The 18,910-nt window shown below is 48.1% G+C and overlaps 7 protein-coding genes across 8 annotated transcripts; 1 reads left to right on the plus strand and 6 right to left on the minus strand.

The window, feature by feature from the left end:
• Positions 1-1,224: 1,224 nt before the first annotated feature.
• LOC6593813 (protein CNPPD1) lies at positions 1,225-3,067 on the minus strand. 2 transcript variants are annotated; one of them, XM_002019024.2, is made up of 4 exons: positions 2,984-3,067; positions 2,624-2,920; positions 2,125-2,247; positions 1,225-2,068 (listed from the first exon to the last, which is right to left on the minus strand). In XM_002019024.2, exons 1-4 carry the CDS (start codon positions 3,014-3,016, stop codon positions 1,295-1,297), a joined length of 1,227 nt encoding a protein of 408 aa, XP_002019060.1. In that variant the 5' UTR covers positions 3,017-3,067; the 3' UTR covers positions 1,225-1,294. The 2 variants fall into 2 exon arrangements, with proteins under 2 accessions (XP_002019060.1, XP_026843325.1); XM_026987524.1 differs by having other exon boundaries at positions 2,624-2,935; positions 2,984-3,035.
• A 218-nt stretch (positions 3,068-3,285) lies between these two features.
• On the minus strand, positions 3,286-4,744 carry LOC6593812 (tRNA-dihydrouridine(20a/20b) synthase [NAD(P)+]-like). Its single transcript, XM_002019023.2, has one exon. It carries the CDS (start codon positions 4,561-4,563, stop codon positions 3,367-3,369), a length of 1,197 nt encoding a protein of 398 aa, XP_002019059.1. The 5' UTR covers positions 4,564-4,744; the 3' UTR covers positions 3,286-3,366.
• Positions 4,745-4,749: 5 nt separating this feature from the next.
• On the minus strand, positions 4,750-8,681 carry LOC6593811 (protein phosphatase PHLPP-like protein). The gene is made up of 7 exons (XM_002019022.2): positions 8,626-8,681; positions 8,156-8,516; positions 7,731-8,097; positions 7,497-7,650; positions 6,581-7,377; positions 5,892-6,515; positions 4,750-5,831 (listed from the first exon to the last, which is right to left on the minus strand). The coding sequence occupies exons 3-7, from the start codon at positions 7,944-7,946 to the stop codon at positions 4,761-4,763; spliced, it is 2,862 nt and encodes a 953-aa protein (XP_002019058.1). The 5' UTR covers positions 7,947-8,097; positions 8,156-8,516; positions 8,626-8,681; the 3' UTR covers positions 4,750-4,760.
• A 1,260-nt stretch (positions 8,682-9,941) lies between these two features.
• LOC113565463 (ataxin-2 homolog) lies at positions 9,942-13,583 on the minus strand. Its single transcript, XM_026987526.1, has 2 exons — positions 12,119-13,583; positions 9,942-12,009 (listed from the first exon to the last, which is right to left on the minus strand). Exons 1-2 carry the CDS (start codon positions 12,860-12,862, stop codon positions 10,288-10,290), a joined length of 2,466 nt encoding a protein of 821 aa, XP_026843327.1. The 5' UTR covers positions 12,863-13,583; the 3' UTR covers positions 9,942-10,287.
• Positions 13,584-14,038: 455 nt separating this feature from the next.
• LOC6594005 (probable 26S proteasome non-ATPase regulatory subunit 3) lies at positions 14,039-15,682 on the minus strand. Its single transcript, XM_002019021.2, has 2 exons — positions 15,491-15,682; positions 14,039-15,431 (listed from the first exon to the last, which is right to left on the minus strand). The coding sequence occupies exons 1-2, from the start codon at positions 15,658-15,660 to the stop codon at positions 14,111-14,113; spliced, it is 1,491 nt and encodes a 496-aa protein (XP_002019057.1). The 5' UTR covers positions 15,661-15,682; the 3' UTR covers positions 14,039-14,110.
• A 544-nt stretch (positions 15,683-16,226) lies between these two features.
• LOC6594004 (FAD-dependent oxidoreductase domain-containing protein 1) lies at positions 16,227-17,955 on the plus strand. The gene is made up of 2 exons (XM_002019020.2): positions 16,227-16,677; positions 16,737-17,955. The coding sequence occupies exons 1-2, from the start codon at positions 16,279-16,281 to the stop codon at positions 17,892-17,894; spliced, it is 1,557 nt and encodes a 518-aa protein (XP_002019056.1). The 5' UTR covers positions 16,227-16,278; the 3' UTR covers positions 17,895-17,955.
• LOC6594003 (calcium load-activated calcium channel) lies at positions 17,891-18,618 on the minus strand. Its single transcript, XM_002019019.2, has 3 exons — positions 18,556-18,618; positions 18,416-18,493; positions 17,891-18,359 (listed from the first exon to the last, which is right to left on the minus strand). The coding sequence occupies exons 1-3, from the start codon at positions 18,614-18,616 to the stop codon at positions 17,947-17,949; spliced, it is 552 nt and encodes a 183-aa protein (XP_002019055.1). The 5' UTR covers positions 18,617-18,618; the 3' UTR covers positions 17,891-17,946.
• Between the last annotated feature and the right edge of the window lie 292 nt (positions 18,619-18,910).

The following is an 18,910-nucleotide window of genomic DNA, read 5'->3' on the forward strand; positions in this document are numbered from 1 at the left end:
TCCGTCTGTCTGTTTACTATAAGAAAGAGCAATCAATTTCTAAAATATGTGTCTACATAATCCTGCCAATATAACACCAAATCGGTTAGCTTTATCATTAAGTATAAAACCTAATGATCTGCATGGTTACTACTAAAATCTTCGGCTCTCGAAGTGAACCTTTCTTTGTTGTATTTTTTGGGATATTTTTTTGTGTGTCCTTTACAAGCTAACGAATATCTATAAGTATCTCTTACTTAGATACATACAAAATATATATAGAATAATGTGTTGTAGCTGTAAATGGTCCAAATGTAATACACGTAATCAAAATAGTCATTTTTTGTAGAGAAATAATCAAATAGCAAGCACATTAGACAAACAAATTATAGAACCCATTGGATCTGCTGTAAAGAAAACGGTACCAGTACTCGTATTTATAGAAAAGAAAACTCACGTAGAAACCGCTTTGACTGTCCTTTCCACTAAGCCACACTGAAAAGTGCCTAAGAATATGCTTAATGAGCCTGCGTCCTTGGTCTTTAACTTTATTAGCCTGTATTTATGTAATAAGCTGGTGATCCTTTTCGATCAAGAAGATTCTACCGAACATAAGAAGGCGTGGCCCAGATCGATGGATAAATGAAGCTGAAGAGAAGGTCGCTGCTTCTGTCGGTCGCACCGGACTTGGGTGGGATATGGATATGGCTCCTCCTCCTTCGATATGGACTCTAACACACAAATTTAGTTTACTCTGCCATTTGTGGGCCGATCTATGAGTGCCACGTCTTCCTGTGATCGAGAAAATGTCTTTGATTCGATGAAGGATTTGATTATTATCAAAGATCAAAGATATTTTCCCCAGTCAAAAAAATTACATTTTATCCTCTATTTGTGGGCGGTTCGTGCTTGTGTCATGGCTTCCTGTAACTGGAAAAATACCCTTGATCGACTGGAATCGATTAGGTGCAATATTACCCACCATGTTTTCCCGTGGCAATCATGGAACCTACCCGAAAGGCTTCACAGATTAGTAAATAAATATACAAATATGCCTAATATATAGTAATGTTAACAGTCCAAATTGTAGAGAGCTTATTGAAAGAATAAATCAAACTCTATTCAGCTTCAAAGACAGCAAGATTGCTCTGCAATTAGTTGAAAAAATATATATAAGTTTATTTGCACGGTTAAAGATTGTTGTTAACGTTACAGACAAGGAGGAACTAGTCCCAATTGCTGATGTACACACATAATCGTATTTCGTGTTGCAAGAGAAAAATTTAAAAAAGTGATACGTATAATAAAATAGATTTTAGATTAATTTGGGCCATATTTCGGGCCAGCGGACAAGGAACGAAGTCTGAACAGCATCGTTGACCAATTGCCAGAAAACGGATGCGTTTTGTGCCTGATGCTGCCAGTGGTCCAAGTCATCGTGGTGTCGGTTGCCGTGGCCAGATATCCAATAGTTCGGATTATCTCGACTGTCGCTATATTCGGATTTGATGCTTAGCCAGTGATCTGCATTGTCCCGCGGAGCAAACATTTCAGGCTTTCGGTTATTCGTTTTAAGCGGTAGATTAGGTACGGATCGAACAAAGCGTTGCGGGTTGCTTTCCATCTCATTCAGTCTTGCCTCGTCGCAGTATTGTTGCTCCAGCTTCAGCAGTTCCGCTTCCACATTCAGCGCCCCACAGCTCTCGTTTGCCGGCGACGAGTTCATTTCATTGGAAATAACAGGAGCAGCTTGGGTAGCGTCAGGTGCAGAGGCAGGTGTCGTGAGTGTCGTGGAGTTTGCCGTGGATGCCACATCGTTTGTAGGCGTTCGGCGATGCCAAAGCGTGCCCGGCACTTGGCTGGCGATGAAAAAGGCACCCGCCAAGGTTATCACACTCGCCGCATAGCTCAGTGCCATTACGGTGATGCTGTTCAACAGAAATTTCATCCACGTAAAGCTGGGTAGCAGTTGCATCAGTTCACTGTAGGTCAGCCAGCCACGTCGCAGCCCCTCTCGCTCGGCCAGGGTTCGCTCAACGCTACTTAGCTTCGCGAAGAATTGTTCATTCGATATGTATATATTCCAGTCCTAAAAATCAAATATGAGATTTAATTATAGTTTCCTTCTTTCGAGAATATCCTTACTATTGCCGAAAGGAATTCTAGTTCCATTTCCTTGAGTCTTGCTTCGGTCATGTTGCCCTCCTTGGCCCAGTCTTCCAGATAAATCTTCTCATCGTGGCCGGCATAAAACTTGGTAGAAATCATCTATAAACAAACAGCACACGGGATGAGTAAGCCCCACAACAAATGACGTCACTACATAGGCATGTCAGCGTGCACGACAAGCTATAAATAACATATCATATATCGTATAGGTAAGGTTATATAAGTAATGCGCACATACTGAAACTTGGCCCTGTGTAAGTAAATAATGTTCTAAACATAATGAAATGTAGTGCAGTGCAGCAGCAAAACAAAGAGACAACTCACAGAACCACACTATTGATTGAGAGTGTGTGTGCGCGTGCTCCACAATCTGGTGGCTTTTTTTCACTCGGTGTTCGGTACGGTGTGCAGGTTATCAATCAACAGGTTATGCAGGCGCATGATGATTCAATGATAATCGTACGACTGTACTCACCAATGACACAACGAACAGCTCCTGGGGTGTGATTCTATAGCCATAGCCTGGATCAATGACATTCAAGCGGTCCAGGTAAATGAGGGCCATGATGAGCGAGCAAGGTGTTGTGGTCTGAATCTTGCCAGCAGTAACGCAGCTCAGGCGATGCAGTGAGTGGCCTCGATGGGGCTCTGAAAATATCTCCGATGCGTATTCGGCAAAGGGCATGGACACCTCCATTTCACTGTCCGCTGTCCCAACGCCATAGTACAGCGTTTTCCGTATCCGATTCATAAACTCGTCGTGCTGCATCACCTGGAAATTTAACAGCTATACAATGTTCTGCAACCACCTGCTCAAACGCTTTTCGTTTCGTACCTTCTTCGCCGGAGCGAATTTACTGCGCCCCATCTTGGTTGCGAAAATAAAATGTGTTCTAGAATGTCGAATGGCTCCGCTTGAGTTATTTTTTCCGCGTGGCTGTGTGTGTTATTGCTTTCTTTTGTATATGCATGTGTGTGTGTGTAAGTGATGATAAAGATGGAAATTAAGTATCGATAGCACTTCTATGCGTGGTTTTCACGCTATCGTATAGAAATAAGAATCATCGTAGGCTTCACAATCTAATTTGTAAACAAACAATTTAATATATAATTAGTTTCACAATAACAACCAACTAATTTTGAAATCTACTTTAATTGCACTTAAAATGTGTGGTTTTATTAATTTGGGACTATAACTAACTATAAGCAGATGATGGATCATTCCTCTCCACCAAAAAGACCCCCCAGCTCCAGGTCATCTCCTGCTGGACTGGAAATTTGATGCGCCTTGAACTCTGTAAAGAATTTTCCATCGCTTTTAGAGCTCCAGGCTTTCTCCTCCGCCTCGGCAGCAATGTGCCTCGCATGCCTGGGCGGGGTAAAGTGGGTGTACGTGCAGTCTGTGTAAGGGGCCGGTTCCGGGTCGACTCCACTGGTTCGCACATTGTAGTGCTCTCTGAGAAAATCCACGACCTGTTGTTTTGTGCCCAGACTGTTGAACTGGACGCGCAGGGATCGCTTCATTTCGCTGCTCCACATGAACGTCAGATGGTGATGGAAGCATTGGAAGAGCAAATTGTCCCCGGCAGCAGAGGCAATGTCCAGCCACTGCTCCACACAGGCCGAAGGAGTTGTCGTGGCTGTCGGGTAATCGCTGTTGAATAGCGCCGGATTCGCGAGGAGACCTCGGGCAGCCATTACGCCAGCCGCACCAGTCTGCGCGTGTAATTCGCAGGCATCTGACCAGGATTCTACGTTTCCGTTCACTATCAGGGGAATCTGCAGGGATTTGCGCACTTCTTCCATGGCGGAGACGTTGAGCGTGTCCTTGGAATGCTTCTGGGCAGGCGTCCGACCGTGGAGTGTGAGAAAAGTGACTCCAGCGCGTTCCAGTTGGCGGGCCAGGTCGATGGTCCTCTCCACAGAATCCTCTTCGCTGCCGCCAAGAAGTCGCATCTTCACGGAGACACTAAAGTCCGAGGGCAGAGTACGCCGTACCTGTTGCACAACCTCTCGCACCTGTTCCGGCTGACGCAGCAGTCCGCATCCATAGCCCTTGGACATCGCCCAGCTCTGGGGGCAGCCGCAGTTCAAATCGATGCCATCGACATAGGGATAGATCAGCTGGGCCGACGTGACAAACTCTGTCGCATCTTTGGCCGCAAACTGTGCAATGAGTGGCTGATCGTCGGGGTCCGTGGAGAACTCATTTTGCCGAGCCTTTTCGCTGTTGTTGATCGAGTCGGAGATCATCATAGGTGTGAATGCTAGTTGAACTCCATTCATCCGCACCAATCTTCGAAACTCCAGCTTACTGTATCGCACCATGGGCGCACTAACCCGCAGAAAGTCCGGCTGGGCAGCCGCAAATAACGCGGCAATGTCATGATGCGGCCGTTGTTGTGGCAAATGCATGTTTAATTAATCAAGTATATGTGTAAACATTAAATATAGGGAAGTGTGAAAGAGCAGGGCCACGTGAGAGTCGGCAAGTCGTATCGATAGTTGAGTGGGAGTAGACTCATATCGATAGTTCCAATACGTATGTACAATTATAACGGCTATAAAATGATTTGGAATGTTTTGATTTGATGTGTTTCTGCAAGTCCAGTCTAAAGTTCCGTTGTTGCCACACCCCAATACTTGCGCATACGGCTCTCGTGTTCGTTGAACTCATCCTCATCGATCTCCTCCTCGTCCAATATATTACGCTCCCGCTCGTGAGTGACAGCGAAATCATATTCAAAGTTGTAGGGCATCAATCGCTGCAGGGATCCAAAGTAAGCCGAGTGGGGTCCCCGCTTCACGGGGGCTCCAACCATTTTTCGGGGTTTTCCATCAAACATATTATAGCCACAGCTCTGCGCCTGTTGGAATGAGAGCGTGCTGCCAAAGTGTCCGGGCATCGGTGGCTTAATATGATGGTAGGAGCCAATCGGCGTGGGAGTGGATGCCAGTGGTTGTGGCAGCTGTGGTGTGCTCGTGGAGATGAACTTATTGGCCACGCTCCGCACTAGATTGGTGGTGAAATCGTTGCGATCCGGCATGGCTAGATTGGTGCTCGGGATGGCTCGTTGCTTGGTAAATGACTTGGAAATGGTATTAAGCTCCTTGTCAAATAGCAGCTGTGTATTCTGCTCGAGCATGTACTCCCAGCATTTGAACTGCTCCTCCGACAGCACAGATTCTGTTTCGTCCAGCATTTCCAGCTGCTGCTCCTCCTGCATCACGCGGGCATGCGCGAGAATGAACTCATCGTTGGGCACAACGCTCGGGCCGTCCTTGGACAGAAGATCACGATCACTCTGACCGCTGGGCGAGGAGCGTCCGGCCAGCGGATCCTGCTCGAGCGCCCGGTGACGACAGGCGTTGCTGCGATCACAGCAGGTACGCTTACAGACGGAGACAGTGGGCGGCTGCACCAGAGCTGGCTTTTTGCGAACACTCTGCTTGAGCTCCCGAATGAGATGATCCACGTCGGTTCCAAGATGACGGAAGCGCACCACAATCACACTGAGGTTCTCCGATGCACCGAAGCTCTGGGCAATGTCCACAAGCCGCTTGGCTGCCAGCAAAGCGTTTTCCTCCTTGCGAATCTCTCTGGCGGCGCGACCAACGTCCATGACCGACCAGAGCTGGGCATTGCCCACAACAAGGTACTCATCATCATTGCTTAGTGTTAGCTGGGAAGGAGAAACTCCAATTTAGTTGGTTTCTTTTAGACTGAGGAGAGAACAAGCTACCTCTAGAACCTGTGGGTCAGGCATTGCGTGCGATGGTCCCAGATCCTTGGCGCTAGATTCGGTGTCTGTCAGGCGCAACTGTGTGGTTCGACGCACCAGATAGGCATCCAGCCGCCCAGTGCTGGCCATGCGCAGCACATAGCGCTTGCTTTTCAAGGGCCTGACCTTTGAGGGTGCCCGTGTCCGGGTGAGATGAAATAAGGCGGCACTCCGCACACTTCCGCACTGCTGCTGGGCCGTCAGCAACGTGAACTTCATGTAATCTCTGAGAGGAGCATCCTTGACCAGCTGCTCCTGCTTCATTAGATCCGGCACCACCTGAGCCATCTCCTGTGCCACCCGTCCATTGCCATCTGCGGCCTCAAACATGCCATAGAGGGCCTCATCAGAGCCGCCATAGTTGGCCGCACGCAACTGGCAGACCAGCAGCTTTCGGCAGTCTCCGGATCCTGGTGTCTCTGCGAAGCCCATTGTCCAGGGTGAGTTCTTGTTTTGATTTCGCGGCGCCGTCGCCAGCCGCAACGTACTGGTGGGCAGGGCAGCTCGGTTATTGCCAGACACATCGATTAGATTCCAGTTGCGCTCACTTTGGGTCTGGCATACCTTGAATTGTTGCTCATCAACCTTGGAATACGAAGGTATACGGTTATTATTGGGAAAATGAGACTTTTCAATATCTCTAATCTCACCTGCAGCTGCAAATTTCCGGACAAATCCAAGTACTTGAGATTCCGCGAGGGCACGAGGGACAGCAGATTGACGCGATCTAGATGATTGTGTGATAGATCGAGGACCTTCAGCTTGCCCAACTTGGCCAGCTGTGGCGTGCAGAGCAAGAGATTGTTGCAACATCGCAGCACCTTCAAGTGATTAAGCGTCGCCACCTCCTCAGGCAGTTGTTGCAGCATGTTGCCCGATAGAACCAGGATCTCCAGCTCCGACCAATTGCGTACGCATGCGGGAGGCAGGATTCCAATGCGATTATAGGCAAGATGGAGCACCTTCAGCCGGGCTGCGTTGTGGAGTGCCTCGAAGATGCTGTCGTTGAGCTGATTTCCAGCCAGAAACAAGTGCACCAAGGCCGCATGATTATTCTGCTCGTACCGCGGCAGAGTCGACAGCTTGTTGCAGGCGGCGTTCAAGGTGTCCAAGCGTGAATGAGTGACGGCAAAGAAATTCTCCGGCAAACACTGGAGTTCGTTGCTTTGGAGTTGCAGCTTTTGGATGCTGCCAAAGCCCTCGGGCAAATACTCAAGCTGCTGCAATTCATTGTAGGACAAATTCAGAGCAACCAATTGATTGATTCTATAGTTTCGAAGCAGTCCCGTTATGTTGGTCAATCGATTGTGCGACGCATCCAGTGTGGACAACGCAGCACAGGCCCCAATCCAATTGGGGAGCTCATTGAAACTATTGTGCGAGATGTCAATGCAATGCAGTTTTAACGGCACTGGATGGGTGTTGGTTGTGGAAATGTTGTGAAGGCCTGAAAACAATTTAATACACATTTAATACACTTGCACTCGATCTTTTCAATCGAAAAATAGTGCTGGTAATTGCCACATAATTTTAATTATTTCAAATCAAAAAACATGCTTTGCTTACAGTTGTGGTCTGCTAAAAGTGCCTGCAGATTGGTGGCGTTTACGATCAGCTCCATTAGCTTGTTCCGGCTGCACTTGAGCGTCTCCAGTTGAGCCAGCGAGCTGAGGTCCAAGACCTCCATTTCATTTTCGCACACCTCCAGTTGGGTCAAGTACTGGCCAGCGAGCGAAAAGAGAAAACGGAATACGATGGATAGGAAGTCGTAGTAGCACGGAAATAAGTGGACGGACTCACGTTGTAATTGCCAATCAAAATGCTTCCACCCAGCTGGCTGCCCTTCAGGCTGAGCTTCTGCGGAGTAGTCGGGCTGCTGCTGCTGCCGCTGCCGCTACCATTTCCCTCCTCCGACAGCTCGATGGGCAGCGGCGGTTTGACGCTGCTGTTGTTGCTGGCATTAACTTTTAGTTTCGACTTGTATGGATCCGTCGGTTTCCTTGTGGCTTTGAGCATTGTTTCAGCCTCTGCTGCTGCTTCTGCTGCTGCTGTTTCTGGCTATGTTTTCGTTTTCTTTAACTCTTGGCAAAGACGCCGAACCTGGGGGCCGGAACGATACCAGACTACAACAGCATTGCACAGCACTTGGCTATGCATCAACGAGCACCTACAGAGTGGCGATCGTTTCAGATTTCTTACATGTACTACTCTGTGGAAATACATACCCGTACAATGCACTGATCACTTCCGATTTGTCAAGGAATACACCCTTTTTGTTCTTTCTTTGTGTGTTTCACTTATTGGATAAGGAGTTTCCTAGATCTTGTCCGAGCTCCGCAGCTACATTCTAGTAGTCGTGAAAATCCACCACCCGCTCAATGCGATGCGTCTGCTCAACTGAAGACGAACACGTTAACTATGGCTATGACTGTGCCGTTACGGTAAGACAGACACGCTTGAGAGAACGTCAGTGTTGCGCTGCTCCAACATCCACCCGCTGGTTTATGTTCGTGTTCGTGTTTGCGTTTGTGTTTGTGTTGCCCAAATCCCCCAGTTTCGTTCAAGCCGTGCTATGTGCAGTGAATGCTGGATGGGCATGGAACAGTCGGTATAGTGAAGAATTTCAGTTTGTTCTCCCCCTTCATCGAGGCTCCACTGTAGCGCCAGCCGATAAAGCACACGCCAAAAGACTTACCAATTTAGAGAGGGTGCCCAAGCAAACAGTTTTAAGAGCACCACAACTCGATGCACCTGCACGTCTCTTTCATTTCTGGCCCTCCGTCTGTTCTGAAAGAGATTTGCTTAGAACATTATAAAAAATAGTCCTTGGTTGGGTTTTTTTTTTGTAGCTTGTGTTTTGTTACACGAATTTTAGAAACAATTGGATTTTTTATTATTTCAATGAAATATAATAATAATTGTTTGTCATGCGGCTACGCATTATCAGCAAAACTCAGTAAATTGTGTATTACTCTTAAATCGTTTTTTTTTCCTTTCTTTCTTTCCTTGTTTTGTTTTTCTGGCGCTTTTTTCTTTGCTCTTTACATGATTATTGCTGGGGCTTTACAAAAATTTTAACAATGTCTGTACATAAAAAACTAAGGGCAGGCAAAACTGTTTGGTTTCTTATTTTCTGTTCATCTGTGGGCGCCTGTTGGCCTGATCTTGACGATCTTCTTTGGCCTGTAACTCGGCCAATTGTACGACAGATGCGCCCACACATGATCAGTGGGGGGAGTCAAGTTTTGAGTACATAAAATAATAATTAGACAGCGGTGATTAGCAATAATATACGCCCTATCCACATAGTTTGTATCATATACGGGTTTGTATGCTTTAAAATAATATTTATATATATATAAGTATATGTATATAGGTATGTATATAAAATACAAAAAAATTAGGTAAAACATTTCTAAAAACATGTTGGAGCTTCAAAATAAATAGAATAACTACAGTGTGAAAATTTAAGAAGAAGGGACAGGGTGGGGCGGGGGCAGGGGCGGTCGCGGGTCTGGAATACGAAAAAACGTTAACTAAGCACATTGTGCTGCTACGCTCATTTGTTTTTATACACATAATTTTGTTTTTGTTTTTTTTTGTTATATTTGCTAGGTATTTTGTATTCTACGAAATTTCTTACTTTTTACCGGTATCTATTCGTAGCTATTTCTTATTTTTCTCCGTCTCCTTCTCCTCCTTCTTCTTCTTCGTCCTCTTCTGTGTGTGTCGTGTCTTGAACTTATTTCGATATCTTGATAATGGGGTAACATTCGCCCGTGTTTGAGTTTATCGAATGATCCTTCCTGCGGCAGTGCTAACCGCATAACATAGATTAGGATTATTTTGTTTACTTATTGCTGTTGTACATTCAACTTAATATTAGAAATATTCAAAGTGGCATATGACTAAAATTCGTTATCGACTATCTGTGTGTGTGTGTGTGTGTGTGTGGGGCCGGGGAAAGGTTATGGGCTGTGGGCTGTGTAGGGCTGGAGCGCGTTTAAATTATTGTTATATGGGCGGGGCGGGTGGGAAGAGGGGACTGGATGAGGGTTGTCAAGAGTTTAGGCAGCGCGACTATTATTCCGACCCGTGTTCCGATACCGCTTACGTTTGCCGATTCCTATACCGATTCTCCATAACGCGAATTGAGAGGCTTATAAAAAACTAGGAGACGTGTGGTAAGGGCGAGAAATTTGATTTCCGCACTACACAATCATAATAAATGGTATTTTCTGTATAAGTAGATAAGGATATTATGTATAAACATTAATTAATATAGACGTAATTATGCTCCTCCATATAGGTCCGTGTATATAGACTTGAAGCTTACTCTGGATTTACCCACACCTTGCTATTTCCCGATGCTCGTCACCGCCGCCGTCGACAGCACCGTTGACGCCGTCGGCGCTGCCACCGACGAATTCATTTGAATGCTGCCCATATCCTTGTTGCTGTGATCACCTATGGAGTTCGCCTCTATGCTCTGAGTCTCTGAGTAGTCCAGCTTATAGCTGGCGCTCCGCGTCACATCCTCCATAGACGCCTCCTGGCAGTCCCGTCCAATGTGCGTCTGCGAGCCGCAATTGTAGCAGGATATCTTCGGTGCTCCGCCGCCGCCCACCCCAGTGATGGGGCAAACGGTCAGCGCACTGTAGGGAGGCGTGGTCGGCAGTTGCTGCTGCTGGGGCGTGGGCGTCTGTACCGCCACAGCATTCGTGCTGACCACAGCGGCAGAGTTTTGCAGCTGGGGCGGCGTAACGGCTGTGGGCGTGCCACCAGTGCCGGGGACCGGCAGGAAGGCAAGGCTCGTATGGAACGCCGGATAGATGAGCTCTCCGTTGTGGGAAACCGGAGCCATTGGAAACCGGTAGCCGCCACGAACAGATTGCGGCGGTGGCGGTGCATTATGCGCCTGGAATATCGTCTGCTGCGGCGGGGGTCCTCGTGTGTGATATGGATAGGAGGCTGCATTGTAGGCTGTGGGTGGTGGAGGCTGCGGCTGCGGCTGCTGCTGTGACTGTTGCTGCAACAAGACCGTAGTCGTGGGCGTGCTCACCGGAGACGGGCTGATGAGCAGCGCCTGCTGCTGCTGCATGTTCCCGCTGCTCATCGTCATTGTCTGGGCATCGCTCACATTGCTTGGCGTACCTGTTGTGTAGATCTGCTGATAGCTCTTCTCCATCCCATTGCGTCCGTTCAGTCGCTGCTGCAGGTTCATTTGCTGCTGCTGCTGCTTGTAGGTGAGATGGTGCTTCTGCTGGTAGCCTCCTCCCATGCCGCTGTGCACGACAGTCGTTATCATGCCCATGCCGGGATTGCCGACTGTGCTGTGTAATGGCAGTGGATGCGGCGTTGGTGTCTCTGGCGGGGATATGTCCCCGCAAGAGCCATTCGAGCTACCCGATTCGCTGCCGGTTGTGGCAACACTCTTGGTCACGGAGCCACTCCCATCGTCGTTCATGCTCATGTTCTGCATCATGCTGTTCATGTAAGCGTTGTTCTGAAAGTGCTGCTGCTGCTGTTGCTGCTGATGCGGCGGTATGTAGGCGTTCGCCTTGACTCGATGATGATGTGTGGGCCGCTGGAAACCGTTGCGTATCAGGCTGGGCAGACTCGTCCCACTGGAACTGCTGCTGCCGCCTTCGTTAATGTTCTCGTGCTGCAGCTCCCCGCTAATGGAAGATGGCGGCGGCGTGGTCTCTGCTGAGGGACGCCGCGCCGCATGATGTTTGTGGCCCGTCAAACGTTGCGACAAGTTGCGCATTTGCTGCGACTGCTGTGGAACGTTGGAGCGCTGAGGACTCGTCGTGCGGCTGCTTGACGGCGAGGACTGCTGGCTCAGCATCGGTGAACTGGAGGCTGGAGGCACATGATGATCTATGTTCTGCTGCTGCTGAGGAGCAGCAGTCTGCGGGTGTGGTGGGGGTGCGTAGTGACGCATCGACCACGCGGCGGCCGTGTTCTGGTGGCCGAGTATGGCATTTGTGTCCGCTGGAATGGTGATATTCGATTGCATCATGTGTGGCACACCATCGACGCTGATCTGGTGTGTTCCATCAGTCCCAGGCACAAGCTAACAGAGTGAGGGATAGATGGAGAGAGAGAGAGAGAGAGCGGAAGAGGGGTGAGGGTGTCCGTGTTAGTCGTTTAATCGTTCAAGTGTATCGCTTCGCCTCACTTACCTTTTGAAAATGTTGGGGGAATATCATTGGTATGTTGCCCTGCGGCGTCTGCACTACCTGGACCATCGGCGGATGCTGTTGCTGCTGGTGCTGATGTGCCTGTTGTTGAGCCTGAATTTGATGCATCACATGTTGCTGCTGCTGCTGTTGTTGCTGTTGCATTATCAAATCATGCTGGGACGGCGCGTGGGGATGCGGTGGATGTGGATGGGACTGTGTCTGTTCCATTTGCGCTTGCACCGGAAAGTTATCCGCCACCAGTTTGTTCTCCTTGATCTTGCCCAGTATTCCAAAGATCTTCTTTTGCTCGTCCATGGAGAAGACTGGATGAATGGCGGCCATTGTGTAGACAAGCAGCAGTTCGAGAAGAGTATCCTGGTCATTGATGCAACCAAAATCACACTCTCCCCAGCACTCGAGCGTCCGATAGATCTCGCTCACACAGTTCCGGTTGCAGGCACGGATCAGGGCCAAGTAGAGAGCCATTTTGCGGCGTATCTTTCTGTCGGTAGGATCGCCCTTCTGGCAGGTGAACATGTCGGCGGCCAGCTCCTGGGGATTGTTGGCGCGCAGCTCCATTCCGCGCAGCGTCTCCGAGTCGCATCTTCCTTGCTCCTCGAGCAGTGTGCCCAGGAAGCGTAGCTCGAACGGCAGGCAGGCGGTGAGCAGCGCGTACATCGTTTCAATGCGATTGTAGCTCTCGAGTTTCTCAAACCACAGCAGGACGTCTTGTTTACAAATCATTTCCAATGTTTTTGCTGCTGCATCTACTGCCTGTGGACTATGGATGTATGTGTGTGTGTTGTATGTGGATGGACAGCGGTTTGGATGATACCCTGTAAACAGAGCTCTTCTGTCTGTGTGAGTGAGTGTATGTGTTTGCTGTGTATGGGTTTGCGTGTGTATGGCGTGTGTCTGTGTGCTCTAGTTACGTGTGGTGGGTGCAAAAACCACAACAACAATAACTAGAATCTCGATAGTTGGCGCAGCTGCTGCTGCATCACTGCCGCAAAGGCTGTGCTGTGGATCGGATGAGCGCCTGAACACACAACGCAGCTTCGCTTGCACTGCTAATTAACTTTTAAGCGCTTCCCTTGTTTGGCGTTTGCACAATTTTTCGCCTGCTGCTTCCACAAAGGCTGCCCACTACAACTAGTTGTCGTCGCATATATTTGCGCGTTAGCGGGTGGAGGACGGGTGCTCACGGGTAGCGGGGGGTTGCACCACATTGGCCAGAGACTCGTCGGCGTTGGCTAGTTTACTACTCGATGCTCCTGCTCGGGCCGCTGTTATTTGTGACTCGCCGATGCGAATTTCTGCACTTAGCTCCTTAACCATTCCACGCGCACTCTTCCGCGATGTTTAACACTTTACGGCTCACGGGCACTAAATACTCTACATTTATGGTTTAAACACGTTATTTACTTTGCATTGTGTGTGTTTTTTCATAAAATTTTCTGTAGACTCGCTGGCGTTGGTTTACTACTCGCCAGTGTGACCGCGGACTTATGGCTAAAATATACGGTCTGACCCTCAGAAATATACTGAAATATACCGTCTTCTCTTTAAAATATACCACAAAAAAATTCGCTTAACCCACTTAAGCCCCCTCTATTTAACAAGTGAACAGATTGATTTAAGCCGCGGAAAATTATGCTTCCTGCTAATTCTTTTTATAGATCCATCCTATCCCTCCTCTTTACTAACAGAAAACCACGATGACTTTCTAGCTGGAGTCCAACTCAGGACTGAACACATATTTTTATCCGATAAATGAGACTATCGAAGCTGACAGGGATGTTCTATATTTCGATTACCGTGACTACTACTCTTATACGATTCAGTGAAAGGGAACCGTGACTTTTAAATAACCGAAAATTTATTCAATAAAACCTGATCAACCTTCCTATCGGTGTTTGATCAATTTTGTAACTTATTTGTTGGTTATATTTCTATGAAAAATGAATACAAGTACAAAGAAACTGCAAAAGCTTAGAAACCATCCTCATCATCTTCAGCCATCTCTTTGGCCAACTCCAAGTCCTGCTGCTCTCGCTCGCGTCTCTCCTCAGCACTCTCCAGATCCTTGCCGTACGACTTGGGCGGATATCGCATAGCTTTGACGCTCTGATTGTGTAGATTCAGGCAGAACGAAATGCGCTCGTGGAAGGCCAATTGGGGCTCGCGTGTGCTGTAAATGTCGGTGCTCTCCTTGCTGCGCATGTAGTTCTGAGCCGGATCCAGGGTGGCCTCAATTACACCGTCACGTATGGCCTTCGACACAATAAACTCGGCATCCTCGGACGAATCCAGCATCAAGCGCCTGGCGATATCCTGTGGCGAGATTCGCGAGTAGGAGAGACCAATCGAACGGATGGCAGTCTTGATCACATTGTGACGCAAGCGGATGATCAGTGTGAAGGTGTGATCCAGCTGGAACTTGGGTCCGTACTGCGACACCACGTCCCCGAAGCGTTTCAGGTTGCCCAAACGCACAGCCTGTGTCAGCTGGAAGTATGCGCCAAGGGACTGTCGGAGTCCCGCCTGACGGAACACAACGCGCTCGGGAATATTTCCAAGCAACAGTTCCACCACAATGATCAGCTTTTGCACGGTCTGGCGAAAGCCGATAGCCGCATGCTGAGGCGATTTCCGGAGGGCCTGGACCAGATGTTTGTGCGCATCACTGTACTCCAGCTTGGCCGCCTTGATGCGACCCAGATAGTAGAGGAAACGGGCCCATTCATTGTTGCTGGCCGACTCGGGGTAGACGGACTTCTTCACCAACTTGTCAGCCTGATCGTACAGGGCATAGTGTAGATAGTTTCTGAGCAGGCAATTTATGAGCACAGCCTGACCCTCGAAGTCGTTGCGTAGTGTGGCGGTCCGCAGACGGGCGTGCAGGAAGGCGCGAATGCCCTCCAAGGCGTTGTTCAGCTCAGCCACTCGCGAAAAGTAGAAATAGGACTTGGCTCCGATAAGATCGAGGGTGCGCCGGTTTTGGATAGAGATTTTGGCCATCAAGGCATCGGCACACGTACCGGCGCGTTTTAGATCGTTGGCGTCAATCAGTTTGACCAGCAGAAGCAGATAGAAGTAGGCATCCACCTCGGCTATCGGTGCCTTGGTAGCCAACAGTTTTTTACTCACATCAGGCAACTCGGTGGCATCCTTCTCCACAGCGGGCATAAGAGCCAGTGCGGCCTCCCGATCGGCGCCAGCTGGGTAGATGGTCTGCGACAGATTGCGGAAAACAACGCCGTTCAGCTTGCGTCGGGTGTTGGGCAAATTTCTCAGCACACGCAAGATGAATCTGTGACAAGAGTCCATAAATATTATTGAATCAATGATTTGATGGGGAGGAAAGCTTACCGCGACTCTTTCGAAGCGACACTCTTTTCGATTTGGCGTATCTGCTCGCGAATCTCTTGCACAGCGGCCACATCTTGATTTTTCTTTTCGTCTGCCAGTGATATCTCGGTCGTTGGAGGATCAACCTCCATCTCAACATCCTGAGTGCCAATATCTGCAGCGTTGGTCATATTGTAGAACGTTTAATTTGCAATTTATATATCAAATTGCTGACTTTTCTTGGTTTTTCCAAACGAAATCTAAAATGCCTAGTAATGCAGTGTTATCGGATTTATCGATAAAGTATAAATATAACCCACTCAACCCCCCTCTAGTTAAGCAAGTGAACAACTTTAGATAAATTCTTCTTAAATCCTACCCTATTTTTAAATTCAGAATAACCACGATATTTTTTAACCTGAACTGAGCTAAAATTCTTCAAGTTTAATCAAATTTTTAGAGTGTATTTCAGTACCCACTGATCAACAATGGATTAATCGTGCCCTGTCCATGATTAAATTCTATAACTAGAATTCTCAGCACTGAGCAAATAATTAATTAATCAATTTTCTACAAAATTGGTTAATTTGTAGGAATCTCGTTTATTGGAATTTGAGTGAGTGGAAAAACAAGGATTTTTGCGATGTAAGTGTCGATTTTGATAAATACACACAAGGTGCTGTTGGGGGCACAGCATTAACAGAGCTGTTAAGTGGCCATCTGGATTCTGTGGACGTTATCACTATTACCAAATAATTCTCTCAGGACGGAATGTGAATGAAAATATAAATAAATTGTAAAGTTTAAAAATGTTACGATACAGACACGCTGTGCGCATTCTTCAGAACCGGGCCTACTCAGCTGGTGCGACTGGCAATGGCGCGAATTCCGGTGGCAATACTCCCGACGACGACAAGCATCCCATTAGGCGGACGCTTCGGTTACTCGGAAATGATATGCGCAAAGTCAAAGAATTCTTTGTGCCCAAGGACCCCAATCCAGAAGAGTCCAGAGAACGAGCTTTGACTCAAACTAAATTCAAGTTTGAAGGCGAAACAGGAGGGAATTCCAGTCGGCCAGATGAATTCCAGACGCACTGCGATGTGCTGATCATTGGCGGTGGCGGTATAGGCAGTTCCATTGCATATTTTCTAAAGGAGAAGGCGCGTGATGGACTGAACGTTGTGGTTGTCGAGAAGGATGATACGGTATGTGTGACTGACATGGATCAGTGGTCACACAGTAATTATCTCTTGTTTTTTTATAGTATGCACAGTCTGCAACCCGCGTCTCTGTTGGAGGCCTGTGTCAGCAATTCTCTCTGCCCGAGAACATACAAATGTCGCTCTTCGCCGCTGACTTTTTACGCAACGCCAGGGAACACTTTGGCACGGAGGTACCGCTCAACTTTACGCCACAGGGCCATCTGATGCTCGCTGGCGAGAAAGACGCCGAGGGCATGAAGTATGCTTCGCAGCTGCAAAACGAGCTAGGTGCCCGGAACGAGCTCCTTACGCCCGATCGACTGGCGGCGCGTTTCCCCTGGCTGAATACCAAGGGCATTGCTCTGGGCTGCCATGGCCTCGAAAAGGAGGGCTGGTTCAACTCATGGTCCCTGCTCGCAAACTTTAGACGTTCTGCTGGCGGACACGGTGCGCATTTCGTCGATGGAGAAGTGGTGGACTTTGCTTTCCATGAACAGCCGGATATATCCGTCTCGGGGGACAATAGCTCCAACGAAGGCGGCTATGATGGTCTGGATAAGGCTGTTATTCAACTGCCAGACGGTACACGACGCACGTGCAAGTTTGCTCTCTGCGTAATAGCAGCCGGAGCTAGTTCCGGGAAAGTAGGACGAATGGCACGCATTGGCACTGGCCCGGGAATGCTTCGGGTCCCCTTGCCCATAGATGCACGCAAGCGGTACATGTATGCCATCAGTACGCAGGCACAGAATGCACCCGGCATGGCCATGCCCATAACCATCGATTCGAACGCGACATTCATTCGGAGAGACGGCTTGGGCGGCAGCTACATCTGCGGGCGTAATTCCGACCCGCAAGTCGATCCAAACAGTGATAATTTAGTCGTTGATCCGCAGTATTTTGACCAGCAGATTAGGCCCGCGCTCGTGGAACGGGTTCCCGCCTTCGAGGCGGCCACAGTTTTAGACAGCTGGGCGGGCCTGTACGAGCACAATATTTACGATGACAACGGCATTGTGGGACCACATCCGTACTACCACAATGTGTACATTGCGACTGGGTTCAGTGGACACGGCATCCAGCAGTCGGTGGCTGTGGGTCGAGCCGTATCCGAGCTGATTATGGATGGACAGTTCCGCACGATCGATCTGTCGCGACTGAGCTTCGATAGATTAATTGTGGACAGGCCCATGTACGAGTTGAACAATGTTCTAAGTTAGTGTCTGTTGAAAGTACAATGTATTTATTGTACATGATTAAAGTTTCATTTTACTATTTGAACTGTCCTGGTGGCGCACCAAAGAGACCACCGCCCTGTTTGCTGGCGGCACGCGAGGGGGCAAAGCCCAACATTTTCTGTATGTTCTGGCGAATGGACATGGTGCACAAAATGTAGAGGAAGATGAACGAGCAGTCGGTGTAGTCTTCGCCGGACAGATTGCGATGGCTCAAGCCCTGGATCCAGGAGATCGGGGTAAAGGGCAGTTGGGCAACAACACGTCCATCGAATATGCTATTGAACATGCTCAGCAGAGCGGTGAAAGCAAAGCCAGTAGCAAACATCGACTTCATCTTCACCAGCGACAAGTCCCTGTTATTGTTCTTGAGTTTCTCCTCGTCGCGCTCGATTTTCTTTTTCACCGCCTTGTCCAGTGAGTCGCCATGGATTTCCTTACGGCGCTCCACTTAAAGTAATCACACGTTAATTTATGATAATGAAAACCCATTTTCCAGTACTTACATTTCTTGCTCTGCTTTTCCACTTCGGTCTTCAGCTTTTGATATTTTTCGGTGCGGTACACCAAGACCCAGGTGAGCCCTTTTAAGGTAAAAATTCATGAATATGTTGGAAATAAAACTGCTTTGTGATGTTTCACTCACCTTCGCCCAAAAAGGCTGTGCAGACGGATATGAAAACTATCAATATTGTGTCAGACCACATTTTTCCACTTATTTTATGTTAATTGAATGCAATGCAGTGTGACCGTGGATTTATCGTTAAATATACCGTCCGACCCTCAAAAATATACCAAAATATACTGTTTCATGTTAAAAATATACCGTAAATATATATATTCTAGATCCATCATATTCCTCGTTTTTCATATTCGGTTTAATATTACTAGCTATTTAAGATCCTCAGCACTGAACACATAATTTTATCAGATACATTAATCAATTTTCTACAATATTGGCTTGTTTTAAATAATCAGTTTTTATTTTATTGTGTCTAAAA

The sequence above is a fragment of the Drosophila persimilis genome, unplaced genomic scaffold (assembly GCF_003286085.1).
Source record: "Drosophila persimilis strain 14011-0111.01,24,50 unplaced genomic scaffold, DperRS2 tig00000124-arrow-pilon, whole genome shotgun sequence".
Classification (NCBI taxonomy): domain Eukaryota; kingdom Metazoa; phylum Arthropoda; class Insecta; order Diptera; family Drosophilidae; genus Drosophila; species Drosophila persimilis.